The sequence below is a fragment of the Sinohyriopsis cumingii genome, chromosome 6 (genome assembly GCF_028554795.1).
Source record: "Sinohyriopsis cumingii isolate HCF-2022 chromosome 6, ASM2855479v2, whole genome shotgun sequence".
NCBI classification, from domain to species: domain Eukaryota; kingdom Metazoa; phylum Mollusca; class Bivalvia; order Unionida; family Unionidae; genus Sinohyriopsis; species Sinohyriopsis cumingii.
This window is the reverse complement of record NC_142966.1, coordinates 132,593,228-132,614,642: the sequence shown is the minus strand read 5'-3', so window position 1 is coordinate 132,614,642 and position 21,415 is coordinate 132,593,228. Positions and strand designations below refer to the sequence as shown.

Here is a 21,415-nt window from a genome sequence, read left to right as displayed (position 1 = left end):
TTTCAGAATAATTTTTTTTGCAAGGCTGATTAATTTGTACCAAACACACAATCTGATTAATTTGTACCAATCACCATATCAGTAATAATAAAATATTTTTTTTGCAAGGCTGATTAATTTGTACCAAACACACAATCTGATTAATTTGTGCCAATCACCATATCAGTAATAATAAAATATTTTTTTTTTTTTTAAAGTTGATCGAATTTGAGTCTGAAATCCTCGTGTATAAAAACACTCCATTACATAATATTTAAGATTTCACATACAGATTTATCACAAGTTCTTCTCCACGTATGTCAATTAAGCGATTAAGGTGGTCTGTGAGTTTAAAATTTATTCGTGTTAACATATTATTGTGACACCGCAGATACACAGGATTAGTTGGTTCTTGCACGATTAAACTTCCAGGGGAAACTTGTGGTGTAAATGTGTATAGGATGTATCCTTGTTGAGCCTGATTTGATCTTCCGAGATCTATTTGATAGCTGCCATCGATTACGTCACAAACTAGATTAACCGCGACCGTCGACGTTATATTAACGATTCCCGGAGATACGTGTCTTCCGCCGCCATGTGGATCATTATCATATCTAAGAACAGTTGGAGGTGGTGCTATTTTTCTCCATGCATCATGTATTTTAGGAAAGTTCTCATCAATGACATCACTGACAGATTTTTTTAGTTTGTCTACGTTATATCCTGGAAATTTAAAATTCACTAGGTCAGCTTGTTTTATATTGTATGCGGTTAAAAATCTTTCTTTATCTTTATTGTCGCCGTCAGTATAATTTATTGTTGCATCAATTACTCGCTGGTGAAAATATTCCATGTCGGATACAAGCTGATTTAATATTTCTTGTTGTTTGATAATTTCATCCAGGAAAACTTTGCCTGATGACAAATTAAGTTGATACTCTTGAAGAGCTAGTTGTAGTTTTTCTAGCTGTATCTTATGTTCTCGATTAATGATCTCAAAATATGTTTTTAGTTCAATCAGGTGAATAACATAAGATTCGGTTCTTGCTCCAGGTTTTTGTTCATAAATAAAACTCCACCGTATGCGGTCCTTATCAACAAATAAAAAACTATAACCCAACAACGTTGCTTTTTTTATATTAAGTAGATGTTGTTTGTATGATGGATTAATTTCATGATATGATTGTATATCTGTGACATAATCAGATTTTTTCGGTTCTAGTGGTCCATGATACACCGGGGGGACATCCGGCCAACCTAGTACGGATCTTATCGTGGATTGATAAATATCAACGGCATAATCGGGAGAATGTATTTCAACCGTCGAGGACAGGGTCGGTTCATGAACATTAATTGATATTTTTGCTTCTTTTCCCGTTATTGATTTTATTCTACGCGCAAATTCATCATTCATTTGTTCGATCTCATAACTGCCAGTTGGTATTCCAACAACAACCCAGTCAGGTGTTCCATCGGGTTTATTTTTACTAGCAAATACAAGCGAATTATTTGTTGGTGTACCATGAAATGATTTTGATCTGATATTTGGCCAGCTGTAATATACCCGTAATTGCGCTAGTGCTATTTCTTTTACTGGAATTGCAGTAGGAAAATTAACACTAAATTCAGGATTAGACGAACTTACCGAGATCATCGTTATCTTTGGTGGAGTTGTGTTGGTCACGATCAGCTGAAGTAATTCTGTCATTATTAATACTTGTATCTTTAATACCGATACTTTCGTCGTATATTTTAGTCATCATTGAAAACTCGAAATCAGATATAATTCCATCACTAAGACTCGCTGATAACAACGAGGATAATTTCGAGTATGCTACCGTCGCTGTGTGTAATTTTATTATGTAATCGGATAATTTTTCGTTCGTGCAAGTACATATTTTTTTGCGATGATATTAAGCACACCTGCAATAGTTGTTGCTGCTGAAATACAAATAGTTACAGCTGCTGGTGCCATCATTGTCAACGCTGATAATATGACACCGGTTCCAGCAACAACAGCGGATACTGAATAAACAATCACATCAACGATAACTAATCGTCGTCGATATTTTTTTACTTTTACTGTATATTGATCGACTTGATCTTTTAACGCCGCCTACCATTCACGCGCTTGATTGTACCTGTATTGTGCACCGTCCATATATATTTTTATGCAGTAACCAATTGAGGTGTTTCAGCTACAAATTCCAAACACCACCAGTAAGATGTTGCGGTTAATTTCTTATCAGCTGCTTCGAGGATAAATATTTCCTCGTTTCCGCTATTTAATATAACAGATACAACCCCGGAAAACCTGTCGGTGGAATGACGCCATGGAAACGTTGTAAATATTTCAAATTTTGCAGCACTAAACACAGACAGCCTGTACACGCCAGTGACTGTTGCGGTATATTTGATAGTTTTATTTTGCTGCGACCATGTTGCAAAACCCGATGATACCGTGTATACGATGTTTGTGATATGTCCGGGAGTTATTCCAGCTGAAATTTTAATCAAATTGGTTTTATTGACAATCTCAGGAATTCCCGCTACGATGTTTTGCTGTGTTTGTTTGATCGTGTCTAGGTTACTTTTGATATCAACGAGTTTTATATCAATGGTGTGCGGAGTGCCAAAGAATTTATTTACGGATTCGTCGGTTTTTTGAAAATTTCTTCGAAGTCTTGTAAAAGCGCCCACGTGAACATCATACTCGGCCCGCAGCATGGATAGTTTACTGTCCACCTCGTCGACGTATAGTTTGTTTGCGACGTCGTTGTCAGATTTTGGAGTTGTTACAGCTACTATTTTGTTCCCGTTCATGTTAAGTTCACCTGTCATTGTGTCACCGGTGTTTCTCACGCGATTAGCAACACTTTTTGCAATTTCATCTCTAATTGTTGCAAACGATATACTTGAATCTTTGATTCTACCATCGTCAGTAAACACGGGAATATTATCCGTAACTGCACCAAGTACTCGTCGAACTATATCATTCCATTTGATATTGCTGGTTTTTAGCTTACCATATCGATCTTGAAAAATAACAACCTCATCTGGGTCAACTCCAGCCATGTTCATGATATCAGCGAGGTTATCTTTAGTCACATACTTCGACAGATCAACGTCGGATTTTATTTTCTTACTGGTAGAAGATCTTCCGTAAATATCAACCATTATAATAAGACCTGTTGTTTAAAACGCTTTACGCGCAACGAATCGGTTACTTGTATAATCATGCACAACTTTATGCGGTGGTTTGGATGATTTTGATATAGCGTCGAGTACATTAATTACTTCACGGCCGCATATTGGCGGATCTGTCATTGTTTGTGTGGGTAGCGTTGAATACCAAATTTTTTATGAAGTGGTGCAACATACTTGATAAATTCAACGGGTGGAGCTAACCCGTACGAATCAAAATAAACGATTCCACGTGGATCAACCGCGTATGATACCCAATGAGTACCGGGTCCTGAATTCGAGTCTAGATTAATAATACCTGTTTCGAGTTTGTTTGGTTGTTTCGGTAATTGATCTCGCATAAAAACACCTCTAAAGGCTTTTATTTTTAATTTTTTAGCAGGATCAAGTAAATCAAAATTTGATGCTGGAACGTCTAACGTGGAAGCCTTAGACCTCTCCCCCAACGAGATCCCGGTAATCTTAGACCGCGTCCCTTTTTTTTGTATCCATTTCCTGTTGCTTTCTTTAGAGCCATTCCAGCAGCTGTTCCATCAGCACCTAACGCGGCTGCTTTTGCTACGGCTGGAGCAGCAGCAGCTATTAACTCTGGAATAGCCGCAAGAAGTGGAAATATACCACCTATTTTAACCATGTCTTTGATGGCACTCGGAGAAAGATGAAATTGAACTCCAGTTTTTGATTCTAGGGCTTTATTGAAATGTTTAATCTGATTATTTGTCAACGATAATTTGTTTGGACCACCACTAATCTGATCTCGTTTTAGTGATATTTTAGTTCCGCATTTGTTGGCGGTTTTTGATTGAAGCTTTTTTACCTGACCAGGAGTGAGAGTAACATTAACATGACTATACGACATTTTTATATAAATAATATTTTTTCTGAATAATTAAAGATTTTCCACTGGTGCATCAACGACTCTCATTCGACCACTACCACCTTCAAGTAACATGGCTTTATCGCTAAGTATGACCGCGATTGCTCTGTAGAAGGCACCACCACCTGGCGGGTTAGTAACATGAGATCGAAAGTGTATATCAACGACAGATTGCTTGGATAAATCAAGATGCTCCAGCGAAAAATAATAAATCGGATATAGACCTGTAAAATCTAGTTGTGATATTTGCAAACCGGTATCTATATTTTGATCACGTCCCATAAATGACATCAAACGATGATATGCACGCGCTACATGATTTTGATTAAAATTTAACAATATATCCTCAGCCGGTTCTTGATGTCCATTTATCCGCAAGGAAACTTCATTAACTCCAAGGTTATCAAATATCATATGTGAACGTTCTTGATTATTCGTCCGAGCATTATCTTGCAGCGCAATAAAAATATGTCGTGGTGCACAAACACCCTGTTGTGATGCTATATGCCATGTAAATAAACCATTAACATTGCTTTGAGCAGCATCTGTGGTTACTGTTAACCATGATAGCAGTGATTTACCGCCTTGATCCATGAAAGATAGTAATTTTTGTTCTTCAGTAATAGATGGTGTCATTACTGGCATCCACAATGAGATTTTTGATATATTTACTTTACCCTCAGCAACACCATCACCTCGCCAGATTGCATCATTATCATTAACCTTTCTTACGAGCACAATTGTGTGTTTAGCTCCAAAGATTACCTTTTAACATTTCTGCAAAATCCAAAGATGTGAGATAATGGAATTGCACACGAAAAATTTCTATCATTTCCTGACAGCGCTGCTCGGCGTGTTGCAAACCCTAAGTTGTAAGTCGCATTGACACTTCCTATAATATCAAAATCAGCACCCGGTCTGTCTGCGTGTTCAAAATCAACCGGTTGTGGATTAACAGCAGTATTTTGTGGTGTCCGTATTTTAGTATATTGAACATGATCAGCGTTGTCAGTAATATCCTTGGCAAACATCATTGTTGGACCGGCTGATCTTGTAAAGTCGTCAGAATATCTCGCTAGACCAATTATTGTTGTAGCAACATCAACATCCTTCTGAATCGATTCAATATTTTTTCCATCAATCATGTATGTGGCGCTATCAAACAGTGCCATAATTCCGTTGTTGACAAAACCAACACGCAAATTGGCAGCATATGGCGTATTAGCTACAACATTCGTTACAAGTCTACCTTCTACTTCAATAAACGCCTCGGCGGATAAAAAATATCTACTTGTATCGTGAACCTGTAATTCGATTCTCCCCCGCAGATTTGCTTGTATTGCGTCATAGGAATAAAATTGATAATCACGTACAGATTCGTACTTAAGGACAGGTGCCTCCATATCAAATTCTGGGTCTGATTCGCGCTTGAACATTTTTATTATAATTACCATTTTTCCAAATGGTGATCATCGTCGACGAAGACCGCTTCCTGCTATTAAATTTGCTGTTATATTTTTTCCGCTTCTTCAGATAATTCCGCTAGTTTTTGATTTGCAGCTTGATTTATTATTTTACTGACATCTGCAGGCATCACCTCAGTACTTGGTAATTTTACTGGTGGTTGTCGTTTTCGTCGCAATAATCGTGCTAGTCTTTCTTTGATCGCCGAGAACGCCTTACCAGCAACATTGACAATTGCACCAGGAGCTTTATCACGAACAATATCAATAGCCTTCATCGATAATTGTTTTGCAACGGGTGCTACTTTGGGAGCTATCCTTGTAAATAATCCCTGAATAACATCACCAAGTCCATCTCCGTAAGTAGCTCTATAGATTGGTAATCGTGAGTTTACCGCTCTGACCTGTACAGGTTTGCGATGATTATTATGTATTATCATCTTATTTTTATTTACCATTTATCTAACAACTAGTCATCAATAAGTTCATCGATAAGTTCTCGGTAAACGCCGATATCCATGATACCACCTTGAAATAATCGCCGACAAATATCAGCTGCTTCATTAATTATTTCTGGTGAATTATTTCCGGCACGTTTTCCCCCTATGAGAACTTCTAACCGTAACACGTCATTGATGATATTATCAGGACAAATAAAATTATTTCCTTCTGATGTAGTCAGGAACCCACTTCCCACAGCGCTTGGAGGATCATCGTCAGGATCAATTTCTTTACCCAGTGAACGTAATTTCTCCTGTTGTTTAGGTTCTATATCTCTAAATATTTCTTCTTCTTGTTTCCATTTTTCTTCTGCTTTTCGTTTCATTTCCCTTGCCATCTGCTTCCTTTTCTTTCCAGATGGTTTTAACATCAATTGCTGTTGTTCTATTTGTTGTAAAGGTGGAGGAGGTTTCTGCTGGGCGAGTTGTTCTTGTTGTTTCAGTCTCTCTCTATAAAGTCTTTTTACTTCTCTATTAAGACTTTCGTATTCTAGACCTCTAGCTTGTTTTTTGTTGTAATATACGCGATATATCCATTTAATGAAATTATCATCATTTGTTTTTTCATGACGGGGTTTTAAAATACTAGATTTATCAAATATATTATTTAATATCATCTCAGGTAATTTTTCTCTTTCAGTATTTCTAATAACATCAACAACTCCTTCGTTAAATCTTGCAATTAATTCTAAGTTTTCTCCTACTGGTTTGGGTTCAGGTGCATGTACTTTTTGAACGTCGGCGAGATCAGTACGAAGTTTTCCAATTTCTTCAAGTATTTCCTCACCAACACGTGGAGGTTGAGCTGCAGCTATGTCAGTTGGAAGGTCTCGTAAAATCTTCCTTGTCTCTCTAGTTCTTCTTGCTATTTTTTTAGTTTGTGCTGTTGTGCTGCAGTTTGTTTTGATACCGGAAGAAGATCCTCTTTGATGACAGTTGTAACTTTCTCAGTAGCTGCAGTGACGGGCTTAAATAGTTTTTTAGTTTCTTCTTCATACTCAACTTGTGCTTCTTGCTGCGCTTGCAGATTTTTTCTGAATGAGTCTCTGACAGGAAGAAATTTTTTAATTGCTTCTAATCGTTCTCGAGCTATTCTTGCAGTATGAGATTCCGAATGTACCATTATTTTTTAATATAACAATCTTTTAATTAATATCAGCAGAAGGGGTGTAAATTTAATTAAAAAGATATCATTCAACTATGCGTGGCTGCGTCAGGGAACCACTAACAAATGCGCCGTGGAGAATATTGTAAAAAACATAATTATCTTATAAAGAAAAATCCTCATGCTGGTCCACGAAGTTGTGTTGGATGTAACAACGGCGTTAGAGGATTATATCAGATTTGCAAAAATTGCGGTGGAGATCGATACAGAAGTTTGATGATGTATTATAAACACAGAAAGAACATAAATCCAAAAATAGAAAAACCACCATCAGAACTTGAATATTACTTGAAACATAGAACAAATAAAGATGAAACAGATGAGGAGAAACGACAGCGAGAACGCGTTGAGAAATTTTCATCAAACTTGGTATGGTGGTAAATTAATAGCAGCAGAGAGGGTACCTACCAACGTTGGTCGTCAAAAAAATAAACAAAAAAAATAAATAAACACGTAGAGTACTTTATTTTTTCAGCTACTATTTCGAACTGGGGTTTCATTAGTATAATCGGCCATTACAGAAATAAAACATTTCAAGGAAACGTTAATTTGTAAAAATCTGGACCTTTCTACGACATGATTTTATTTTGTTTGTTTTATTTGTTTGTCGGAATTCTATGGTCTGTTCACCCTCTCTGCTGCTCATGCAGCTATTCAATGTTCTGTGTCGCTGCATTGGCATCCAATAGCCCGTTTGTGCACAGATTATAAAAATCAGTGCTATCCACCCCACCCCCCCCCCACCCCCCAGCAATCAATACACCACTTTAATATTTTCACTTAAGAGATTGTATTGAACCAGTTGCATGGAATTTATGTCACCTGCGTTTTTTTTCCACTTTATATTTAAAGATAAAAAGAGGGATTGAGATAGAAGATGATAAGGGATTAAAGATGCCAGCTAGAAAGGTTTTTGGGCTGGCAATCGGTTATATGAAGGACCACCTGCTAAAGGCACTAGAAATACGTGGTACAGGTCTAAAGGTGGACGATATTCACTGGATACTTACTGTTCCAGCCATCTGGACGGACTCTGCCAAACAATTTATGAGAGAGGCAGCAAACGAGGTAGCATTCTATTTATTTAATTAAACATTAATTAACTAAGTATGAATTGATTGTATTGGTTTAATTTTTCTTTAGAAATTTATATTATTTATTCCCTAAATATCTATTGGTTCGTAAAAGATGCAATAGCATAGTTTTATTCACCAAGACTATAAAAAGTAATTAACCAAACATCTACAGGCATTAAAAGTATGACAGCAATATTTTGTGGATATAGACAACTGCTTTGATATACTCGTCTGACAACACTTTCTCCAGCTAAGTATTGGTATTATTCATCATTTGGCAGGAACAAGATCGGCTGTGTCAGAAGGCACCAATAAAGGATATTTGTAAAGAAAAGTTAAATAATATTTTGTTTCCGTCGAATATAAGTTTAGTAGTTTTGAAAGTATAAATCTTGCATAGAAATATGAAAATAGATTCAGTATACAGTGGGAACTCAAGATATGTACCTTTTATTTCATTTGTAAAAAATTATTAGCTATAAATGAATAAAAACAGCAACCATTAATTGTTAATTTGTAGCAATAGCGAGCTTTTGGTGTGGCTGCATGACTCAAATCTCATACAATATTCACTGTTTCCATAGGAGAGTTTAGGTCAGCAAACAAAAATGTCAATAATAAATGTCATATTTGAATGATTTTTTAAAACAAATATAGAAGCTGGTTTTAATGTGGTTGTCTTTTACATTAGTAGCATTGTTTTAAAACCACTGCTGGAAAAAAATATTCATTTGTATTGAAACTTTATGGCTGCATTTTCAACGGTTCTTGCCTGCAGTTTCCGAAAAGTATACGTTTTCGAGAATGCTGGGCTTTAAACAACTGACAACTTAAGTAAAACATACTGGGTCTTCAAGTACTAATGTATCGACAAATCTGTGCTCAAACGATCAAGACTTTGGAAATAAGAGCAGACAGAGGAGTCACTGGCAGTTGCATATTTAAATCTTGTTTAATGTCCAATGTGGGTAAATGTAAGCTGGGGATCTCAACTGTTTCTTACTTTTGACCAATTAGCCCAAAATGTGAGAATCCTGAGCATGACTCATTCATTTAATTCAATACCCCATCTCAGATGTTTCGATGCTTTGGTCAGAGATCGTACAGAGAAACTCACGGACATTTCAATCTCATTGAAATTATTTTAACTTGTTATTAAAGTACATCACTTCTCTTATATCCCTTACTTCAGTTCTCTTACAGCAACTCCCACCCCTCCCTTTGTACATCAGATTGATACGTGTGACAGAACCAGAATCTCAAACCAGTAGATTTACACATTTTTATCAGTAGATTGACTTCTAAACCAAAAAGAGTTTTTTATTGGCATAAATTTTATGTTCTACTAGGGAATTTTAAGCAAAATAAGCCATATGTATTCTCTTCATAGTATAATAGAAACAGTATGTTTTGAACATAAATATTCAATATTGTTATTACGAGTCAGTATATTTTTAATTAATGAAAACGGAAGAGTTATTTATCTGATAGTTCACTGCAAACAAATTTATCAACAACCAAAAGAATGTTTTGTTTCCTTCACAAGATTACTGTCTGGTAATATTGTCTGGTAACCACTGAAGTCATTCATTGTGATTCTTAAGCTGCACACTTAACAGGCTCTCAATAGTTCAGTTTTCACCCGAATCACTTTGTATTTTGGTAAAAACAGAGAATGTCCTCTCTGTATAAGTATAAGAATGGTGTAATAACAGGAGAAGTATGTTCAGTCTGCAAAGAACTTCTAGCTCCATTTTTCCTGTTGCTGAGTTTGTAAGGTTGCCGATTGATCTCCAATAGTTCTCCAAGTTATGTTCATTCCACAGAGGAAGTTCATGGCTTGTACTTAAGCTGTATTCTTGAATCTCATCCTCCTGGGCTTCTTTTTCTTCATGGCACAGATTCAACAATCTTTTCGCAAGTTTCATCACTGTAAATTAAAGAAAGATTGATTTAGATTTTAAGTAAACAATGACAAAATATATTACCTATGCTTTTATGAATAATGTATCTCAGTATTAAACATAATTATCTTGTAATATAGTGTTTACTAATCTATATTATCTAGGGATTGAAATTAATTTATATGCTTGAAATACAAAAGATGAATACCTTTAAAATACACCATGCAGACTCAAAACCTTTGCTACTCTCCTGCACACGCTTAAACTCTGCTATCCCAGCACTGTTGAACGTATATTTTTTATGCTGTGGTTTTCTTAACTTTGGGAAAAAGCGAACACATCGGCATTTTGCCTCGATTTGAAGAAAAAAAATGTAAGAGTTACCCAGACAGATCATACTTTAAACATCTTGAACGATGCAATAGCAGTTAAACATTACATAATATCTAAATACTTACTCTAATGTGTCTGCAGAAATAATTTAATATGGATGGTCTCTCTATTTGATCTTTATCTGCAAATGGTTGCCATTTTTCATCAAAGGTTCATAAGACATCATGACCACCTTTTGTTCCTTTATTACTTACACCACCTCATTTGGCCTCAAGCTCCCCATAATCCAACAACAAGGTAATTAATTAACAGCTTTTACTGCACACATGTCATCTATTCCTCAACAATTATAATCCTAGTTGTTCTGTCACGTATCATTGCACTAGTCGTTGTACTGGTGGAAACTTTCTGGTCTCCGGTAAACTGGTTCTGGCTGGTTTCTCTGGTGTGGCGATACAACACATAAAAATACAATATTCGGGTGTAGGTGTGTGTGTTTGTTCTTTTCTTAAAAAATTCTTTTAATTTTCAGAAGCGGTGGATTTTAACTATAAAACGTTATGTGCGGTAGACAGCCTTTAAAACGGTATTTGTGGCCTACCATACAAATTCTAAAACCGCCATTGACAAATACATACAATCTCTATCTCCTGTACCTTAAAGTCACTTTGCTAAATAAGCTGGGAAGCGTTGCATCACATTCTGAACAAACAAACAGACGGGCATGATCACAAATTCTCCAGCATTTTCCAAGAAACAGCAGTGATAATAAAAATTCAGCTTTATAATTTCACTTTCTCATAAACAGGCTGGTATAGACGGGAGTCTACTGACTATAGCCCTGGAACCCGAGACTGCCTCCATGTACTGTCAGCTGCTTTCCTCTGATAAGCTTTCCAGCATGGGCAAATTTGATGACAAGAAATACATGGTCATAGATCTAGGAGGTAAAATGTTGTGATGTTTATTTTATATTTGTAAAACAAACTATACTGAACCAATCCAAACCGCAAGAAACAACATAAACAAATGTTCGATTCATTGTAAGCTTGTAATATTTACCTCATACTGTCTATTTTTCATGACGAATTGTTAAGCCTCATTTTGTTTTTGAACTGAGCATTACCTGCCTTGACGCAAGCTACATGCAACAATCCACTAGGTTCCTTTAAAACATTTGGCTGTATGTGTTGAGATTTTCCTGTTTCTAACAAGTACGCATAAACAAAACTGTTGCAAGCAACGCAATGTTACAATTTCCTACGCATCAATGAAAGTGTATCGTCTATCAATCGGTAAGTGACTGTTTGGAAAAGAAACTGATTGACTCATTCAAATAGCGAGAAAGGTCATGTGCGGTCACAATATCAAGAACATTTTACTTTCTTTCACAGTGATTGTTTAAGGAGGTTTGTGTATATTTATCAAAATGAGGATATTCTGCACATGCGGCAGTGTGGGGTAAAGGAGCGTAACATTTGTAATATATGTCTTCTGACGGTGCTTGAACCTGTTGTAAAATGGTCAAAACTTTGAACTTGTGTGTTTTCTCTATAGGTAATACAATTTAAATTAGTTATATTATTTGGATTTGCATCTAACCATTGCTCCTGAATAGTTACTTTTAGTGTTTTACTCTCTTTATATGAGTACAATGAGTTCTTTCTATCAACTTAATATCAATTTGTTCTAGGTGGAACGGCAGATATTACTGTCCACGAGAAGCAACCAGATGGAACAATAAAAGAGATTCACAAAGCCAGCGGTGGAGCGTGGGGTGGCACTAAAGTAGATGAGGAATTTAACCAAATGATAATTAAAATTATTGGAGCCCCGACGTTCAAGAAGTTCTGTGATAAAGACAAAGCTGACCACATGGAAATGCTTCGAGAGTTCGAAACAAAAAAAAGAAGTGTTCGCACAGACAAGAATGACAAGATTACATTAAAGGTACCAGTAGCTCTTATAGACACATATGAAAAGAGTTGTGGAGAGAAGATCAAAGACGCGATAGAGCAAACTCCTTATAAAGGAAAAATTGTTTGGACAGCGGATAAGATGAGACTTGATGCTGACTTGTTTAGAAGCCTTTTCCAAAACTGTATCAGCAAAATCACTGAACATCTAGCAGATCTTCTTGAAAAGCCTGGTGTAAAGGGAACCTCAACTTTGCTAATGGTGGGAGGATTTTCTGAATGCCAGCTTATGCAAGAAGCCATAAGGACGGCTTTCCCCAAGACTAAGGTCGTCATACCCAAAGAGGCTGGTTTGGCGGTTTTGAACGGAGCCGTTATTTTTGGACACACACCGCAGATCATAACATCTAGAATAGCCAAATATACTTATGGTATTAATATTTCGCCTCCATTCGATCCCGCAAGACACCCGCAAGACAAGAAAGTTTCAGTCGGAGGGAATGATCGATGCAAAGATGTGTTTAAGAGATATATCGAAGTTGGCGAATCTGTCAAAATTGGTGAAGTCAGAACTGGTAAACATGTCACCATCAAATCGAATCAGAAAGAAATGCTGCTGAAGGTCTACGCAAGCCCCGATAAGAACCCCATGTTTGTTACAGATTCCAATTGCGAAATGCTGGGTAAGGTTGTGGTCAAGCTGCCGGACACGGCTGAGAACATCCGGGTCGATGTTAAGATGATGTTTGGTGAAACTGAATTGATGGTGGAAGCAGAAGAGGAAACTATGAAATCGAAATTTGTCGCATATTTTGACTTCCTATAGGACCAAAAAACTAAACTCAAGAAGATGTAATTATTAAAATACAAATATTCTGCTATTGTCAAATAGTTTGCGCGTTCCATAAAAGTTTTAATAAGTGACTATTGAAGGGAAGACAAACATTCCAGGGGTTACTAAAATATAACTCGACCACTTATGAATCCTGAAGTATTCGTAAATTTTTACTTCCAATTGTAAAGGCTTACTAAGATATAGACTATTGAAGAAGAATCGTCGTTATCTTTTTTAGATGAGATGAAAGAAAGCTCTACAATTGTCAACGATAGGGAATATTTTCTTTAGTAAATGTCTTATTCAGAATGTCCTTGTAAACGAGAAGGTTACTCCGAAAATTGGGGATAATAATTTATATTTTTATGGGATATTTTAGAAAATAAAAAACTTTTATAATGAAAAGTTGTTGAACACCAAAGCCAGGCTCGAGCGCAAAGGTCAAAGCAAAACATGATACTAAAAGTATGTAGAAAGTAACTGAAAAGGAGCATAATACATTTTTCATATTTGTTGGTTCATGTTTCGTGATTAAAACGCTGCAAGAATTCAAGGCTGGCAAGAAGCCCAAAGTGTTTGATATTACAACCACATGACACTCGATGTTGTTGATCATGATCAATTCAAATCTGTACGAAATAGTATTTCCAATTAATTTTACTTTAGTTACAGGAATTATTTACTCTAAGATTCAACGAATGGAATGGATTACTCATCTGTTAATAAAACAATATAAGTAGTGTCACAGTAGGCGTTTTGCCTTTTTATCCCATTTGTGGCTCTTCCACCCGTCATCGCTTCTACCCCCTGCATATAACAATTTAGCCCATACGTGGCCGTTGGATTCTGATCACTTCCTATTTGGTCTGCATAAGTCACTTGATCCAGTTATGAGAACAGAAAAAATGAGGGCACACACAAATTACGGCACCTCTCTTCCACAAATGTACCAAGAACATAGCAAACAGTCCACTTAGATATATTTTCGAATTTGTTTCGCCTATTTAAACTTTGCTAGGACAAAAAACGAAAAGAAAACACAAATCGAAACACAACAGGACAATACAATACGAACGACGTATCTCCAGATGGGCCTGCGATTGGAAAAGAATATTGTTATTTATTTGTTGCCAGAAAACGCCATATAATGCAATCCTGTGTCGGATATTACCACCATTGACTATCTTGCAGGAAACGAAGGGCCTGTAAGATAGTCCAATTAGTTGTGTTCGCCACTGCAATGCTCAACGTGAAACTTTTGTATGCCTGCCATGAAGGATGAGAATGGTAGTAAAACTAGCTGTACTTTACAAATGCTCAATGGGAATTAAATTTTAGTTCAGTTATTACTGGCTTTAAAGGCATCGCTGCATAAACATAATGCCATTTGTAATGCTTACGAATTGTAAAAAAATTGGATCTAGACTCAATACTGCACTTGCAAGCAGAACGTAATACTGTTAAACTAAAGATATAAATTTTGAGCGTTGTATAATGTTTCACCACTAGAAAATACTGACTTCATCAAAAGAAGTAAATAATAATAATAATAATAATAATAAAAATAATGCAAATAAAACTAATGTTGCAATGATGGATTATGTAGAGAAGGCAATTCAACTGTCTACACTACTGGTTAGAGACCAATTGACCTTACGCCAGAAGGTAGATCGCTCCGCCTACCGAACACTTGACTTGACAACCTCTTAACCTCCGACAAACCTTCTGTGAAAATGGCGGGCGTGATAACATTAAAAGACATACCAGACGATATTGGTGAGCTAATGAATGACGACAGTATAGTGATTAAAAAGGATAATAAGTCAAACACTATTATTATTGTGAATCAAGATAATTATGTTAAAGAAGTTGAACGTCAATTAGAAATTAAATAAAAAATTTCAACATGCAATAATGAGATCGCTAAAAATAATAATTCCGTATGTGAGGAATTTGATACTTTCCCTCTTAACATACGTACACCTCAAAAATAATAATTCCGTATATGAGGAATTTGATACTTTCCCCCTTAACATACGTACACCTCAATTCTACATATTACCCAAAACTCATACAAACCCTGACCATAATTTACCTTTAAATTTTCCAGGACGACCCATTATATCATGTTGTAATTCATATACTGAAAACCTATCCAAAATTATTGATAGTGTTTTACAACTTTTAATGAAATCACTTCCTTCATACATTACAGATACAACTACTTTCATTAAAAAGTCGAAGTCTATTCCACATCTATCTGATAATTTCAATCCTGGTATCATTAAATGTAACATCACTATATACCAACATTCCGCATGCAGATGGTATTGAAGCCTGCAAATATTTTCTTGATAACAATCCTAATAATATCACACTATCTAGCGAAGATATTTGTAAAATAATAAAAACTCATCTTGGAAAATAATTATTTTCAATTTAATAATACGAGTTACATACAGATAATGGGTATTAATATGGCTCCTATATACTTTTCCATTTCATGGGTGAATTAGAAAAGGATTTTATTCAAAACGAAAAGTTTAATCCATCTCTTTGGTTCAGATTTTTAGATGACATATTTACGATCTGGAATCATTCAACTGAAGAATTGAAAAAAATTATTGATCGCCTAAATCATTTATTTTTCACCCGACGATTAAATTTACTTATACTGCATCTAGTACGCATGTTTCATTTTTAGATGTAAATGTAATAAAAAATATTGATAACACTATCTCTACAAATATTATTAAAATGCATCTAATGATTTGAAGAGCAGAGCAAAAGGGACAGATGACACTTATTTTTCGTTAAGTACAGAAGCGGAGCTGATCAAATGGAAAAGTTGAAAACTTGCACATTTTATAAATTTAATAAGTTATTAAGTTGAAGAAAAACAACAATAAATAAAGCCTTAACCATGTGGCGACATCTCAGAATTGGTATATATGATCCTTGGGGTGACTTCTCCAGGCGAAGTGGGGCTACTTCTCCGAACCGTTGCGAAATTTGTAAATATATACAATAGCCGAGTCGATATCGACAGAAGCAGCTTGTCGGAGGAAAATGGCGGACGTAAACAGTGCCTGGAGGTGTGTAAAATAGCGCTCACTGATTGGTCAATCGAGCAGAATGATTGACAACTGGCGATAGGTCAATTCTCGCCGCGTACCAATTGTCGCCATGGTAATAATAACTCGTGACAACACGCGAAGTTTTGGTTCCTGTTTAGAAAATAAGAAGATTGATTTAAGCTGACAAGTCCGAGCGGAAATAAGCATTATGTAAGTCCATTAAGTAAAGAAACTAACCCAAATACCCACTTTATCCCCTTACGCCTCCATTTACTGACGTCGGGAGTCACGTGGTACAATTAGCTACATAGGTCAAAAAGAACTACGTCATAAAACAATATCTTGATGTAGGCTCCCGCTTTTATAGCAGACGCTGTAAAGGCTCATTACAACATTTCCACAATAAAGCATCCTCAATCAAGCATTTTTCCTTTTTCCACACTTATGCAAAAGCACAACAAATAGCATGGCCGCAGTATTCATATCTAATTTATTATCAGACCTTGTTAACACAGTTCCACCAGCATTCACGGCGTCTCCAGACTCCATATTTTACTTGCAAAGAAATGTCAAGGGGCAATAGCCAGTGAGCATTGATTATTATATTTCTTATTATATTTCTCCCGAAATGGGGGAAACAACGCTTTTAGAAAATATTACACTGAAAAACAATTGTTACCCTTCCATGGAACTGCGTGCACCATTACTATCAACACGAATGCATCTATCAATTATTCCAGGCTATATCAAAAAATTTCTAAACTAGTAAAATTAAATACTTACTATTTTGGGACAATTAAATAAAAACAACCTCCTAATCGGAATTTAATATATGTTTTATTTATCTTTCTTTCGGTTATCAAACATGTATATGAAACAGCTATGAAAAAAAACCAACTAGTCAGCTGACAAATATTCTTTAGTCCACATATTAAGGCATCTAAAAGGTGTTTTCCACTGCACATTATTTTAATGAATTTTACTTTAAGATTTATAAAATTTTTGTTCATCATTATACTTCATTGTCACAATTTTAATAATTCATGAGAAAGAGAAATGGTGATTTTTTTCCTCAAATAAATCAACACAAGCAATATGAAAACTGTTAAGAAAAATAACATCTTTCTGGTGAATGCTACCTACAGCAGTAAAGACAAGAAATGAATTACTTAATTTTATTTTTAGCAATGCTAAAGAGGTATAGAACTGAAGAACTTCAATCTGCTGTGTTATCTGTAAAGCAGAAAAAGCTCACAATTTCACAAGCATCTAGGGAATTCCAAGTCCCTAGAAAAACTGTAGAAGACCATGTCAAGGGGAAGGTACAAGAAAAGGCCCCTCGAAGATGTCCAATGTTAACAACAAATGAAGAAATGTTAATGGTCAATTATATGAAGTATTCGGCACAACAAGGTTTTCTGCTGACCAGCAAAATTACCAGGCAGTATGTAATTACCATCATGAAGCAAAATGGGCGCCATTCTCTATTTAACATGAAAAAAGGTCCCAGCGACAAATGGTTCCGAAAATCTTTTAAAAGACATTCTAAACTATCAGAGAAACATGCTGATCCACATGACCGAGGCAGGAACAGGATGTCAAACATGCATGTGATGACTCAATACTTCACTCTTCTTGAAGACACATTACACAGATTAGGATTAGACAACAAACCAGATCAGATTTTCAACTGCAATGAAACAAAATTTAGTGGAAAAGAAAAAAATAGTCACAAAGTTATTGGTATCAAAGGCAATACAGCTACCAACAATCTGTCACAACATCCGGTCACATCACTGCGCATTTATGCATATCTGCAAGTGGAAAAAGTCTTCCATCCTTTTTGATTTTTTAAAGATGTTTACCCCAGGCTTATAAGGAAGGTGTTCCAGGTTCATGGTTATTTGGAAACTCTGCTAATGGGTATATGGATGGAACACTCTTCACTCACTGGTTTAAGGAAAAAAAATGCGTCATTGTTCATCAGCAAGACCAGTGCTACTTATCATGGACAACCATGACAGCCACATAAACCTAGATGTCATCAAGCTTACACGAGATAATCAAATTGAATTATTGTGGGTTGCAACCACACACAACCCACATTATACAACCAATGGATGTGCAAATCAATGGTCCACTGAAAGCAAAACTCACCTCAATTACAGTTAACCTTGGTTACATCAACAAGAATCAAATATTAAATAAAGCCAAGTTTTCAACAGTGCTGTCTTATGCCCTTGATCAGTTTACCACTTATCAGGTCAAAGAAGCCTTTAGAAAAACTGGTATACACCCATGGAATCCTGACGCTATTGACAAGACACAGCTTGTCAATAGCCATTTGAAAATGGTGATTTGTCAGCCAGTTTCATCTTGTGAACTATCCACATCAGCAAAACCATCATCTGATGAAGAATTACAGGCATCAAAATCAGTCTGTCCAACCTGTGGTAGTTACGTTGGAGTAAATCCTTTGGGAGCAGAAGGCCTTATACCTCAACAATTATCTAATATTTTCCCAATACTAGAAAAATAGCAGAAAGAACTAAGAAAACAAAATAACTTTTAAAAACACTTCCAACTGATATAGCTGCTGTTCAGCCACCCCCCGCAGATGAAAAATACTTGAAGGTATTGGTGAAATAAAAACAGTTCTTACACCAAAGCCAAAACTAAAAGAAGAAGCGGAACCAGAAGAACAATAGGTTAAGATGCTGGAAAAATTTAATGATATGGCTATTAAGGCAATAGAAAAAATAGGAGATACACCTAAACTTGGAACCGGCGTATTATTATCAACAATAACAATGATGGCACCAGTAGTTGTAACAATTTGTGTTTCAGCTGCAACAACGATTGCCGGTATTCTTAGTATCATTGCAATAAAACTATGCACGTGAACAAATGCAAAATTGCATGATTATATAATAAAATTACACAGAAACGCTAGCATACTCCAAATTATCCTCGCTATTATCAACGAGCCTTAGTGATGGAAAAATATCAGATTTGAGTTTACGGAGATGATCAAAATCTACAAAGAAGCAATGACAGTGATTGATTTAGAAAATCAGGATTTAAATAACAATGTCAACTCCACTGATATCGCCAAGCGAGCTACTGCAACAGATTGTAAATAATACGACTTCGTCAAAAACATCAATGATAACGGTAAGCTTAATTAATCCAGAATTTAGTATTAACTTTCCAACTGCAATTTCAGTGAAAGAAATCGCACTAGCGCAATTACGAGTATATTACAGTTGGCCAAATATCAGATCAAAATCATTTGGTTGATTACAGGCGAATAATTCACTAGTATTTGCAAATAGAAATAAAGATGATGGAACACCATACTGGAATGTTGTTTCTATTCCTACAGGTAATTTTCAGATCGAACAAATGAATGATGAATTTCAACTGAGAATCAAATCTATAACTGGAAAAGAAGCGAAAATAGTTATTTCAGTTCATGAACCAACATTATTGCTACAATAAGATAAATTCTCCAGATTACGATGAAGATATTTTTCAGTATTAATCAGAAATGTTTTAGGATGGACTGAAATCCCACCAAAATATGAAGGACCACCAGAACCAGTGCTGGCTGGTTTTTCCACCGACGAAAAGAAATACATAACGGAACCAGAATATCGGAGAAAATATCCGTGGAGATATTATTATTCTTGGGAGAATGAGTTTCCTACAATAATATGTGATTTATATACCCATGAAGATAAATTAAATCCGATTGTCCATGAACAGTTTATTAAATCATGTTGCAATCCCATTAACTCTGAGTTTAGACGATCATCGAACCAATTGCAAAATTTATTTTCTGGCGTTACACATTACTACAACGATGATATAAAACAACAGATTATTACAACGATATAACATCTGAATCAGGTTATATCAGATTTTGATTACATGAATAAAACTGTCATTTGAATATGAATCGACTCGGCAGTGAATTGGCTGATTACCATGGAAAATCCCGTACAATGACCCTTAAACAGCTGTTCCTACGACACTATGCGATCAGAGAAGAACAATTACCAACGTTTGTAATACCAGAATTTAGAACTGACGAGCTAAAGAAATCACTCAATGATCTTATTAATGAAAACTTTCCCAAAATACTCGAGTCATGGAATAAACTATCCCCTCATCCAACTATTCTTAAACACAATAATAATCCGTACGGTGAAAGTCGTCATATTTCATCAGGAATCGTTAGTATAACATCAATGATTGCAGTTAATCTTGCTTGCGACGTAATTGATGGCCGCTTTCAAATAGATCTTGAAAAATTAAATCAGGCTCAGCAAGGATATATTCTGTATAATTTTACACCGCAAGTACCTCCTGGATATTTGGTTTTGCAAGAACCTATTAATCATGTTTATCTACGATGTCATAATCCGTTATAATCAAGAATAAATGTTAAACTTACTGACCAATCCGGACACTTAATTGACCTACGTGTAGAATTTCTTCATATAAATCTTTATGTCAAATCTTAATGATTTTCAACCTCAACGTGAAAGATTTATTTTCTTCTGCATAAAATTGTCGAGGAAAATATATCAGATTTCTTAATTTTTGAGGACGAAAAATCCAGCGACTCTCTAAATGAATTATCAATAAATCGCTAAATTTTCGTAAAACACACCTAAAACTGTTAATTTTTTATGGCTTTTTTAATCAGTTTTTGGACTAATTTTAGTTGTTGTTTAAGCAGAGAAAGGACTAAAATAGGTGTTAAAACGATGAATTTTGACTAATTTTCATGAAAAAATTACAAAATTCAGAATAATTCAGAAAAAATAAAATCATTAAAATTAAAATATTGTCCGTGGATTTTTCGATCATATAGAGTGTTTTACAATTAAATAAAATCAATAGGTATATTATATAATATACCATCACGTGAGGGTTCTTATACATGACAAGGGGGAGGTACTTGAAAACGACATCAGAACAATAATGACACAGTCTCCAGTCAACACAGAACAATTTAGTGTTGATATAATTATTGATGAGTACGGTAACAAAGATTGATTTATTGACGCAGGAACAA

The 21,415-nt window shown here is 35.5% G+C and overlaps 1 protein-coding gene across 2 annotated transcripts in view; it reads left to right on the top strand.

Moving 5' to 3' along the window:
- The window catches only part of LOC149798005 (heat shock 70 kDa protein 12A-like), a 28,246-nt gene extending 14,247 nt beyond the window's left edge, over positions 1–13,999 (top strand). For both annotated transcript variants that reach the window (XM_089963089.1, XM_089963090.1), the window contains exons 3-5: positions 8,041–8,256; positions 11,310–11,448; positions 12,195–13,999. In XM_089963089.1, the coding sequence (XP_089819215.1) occupies positions 8,041–8,256; positions 11,310–11,448; positions 12,195–13,243 (1,404 nt within the window). In that variant the 3' untranslated portion in view covers positions 13,244–13,999. The remainder of the gene's footprint in view (positions 1–8,040; positions 8,257–11,309; positions 11,449–12,194) is intronic.
- The last annotated feature ends 7,416 nt before the right edge of the window (positions 14,000–21,415 follow it).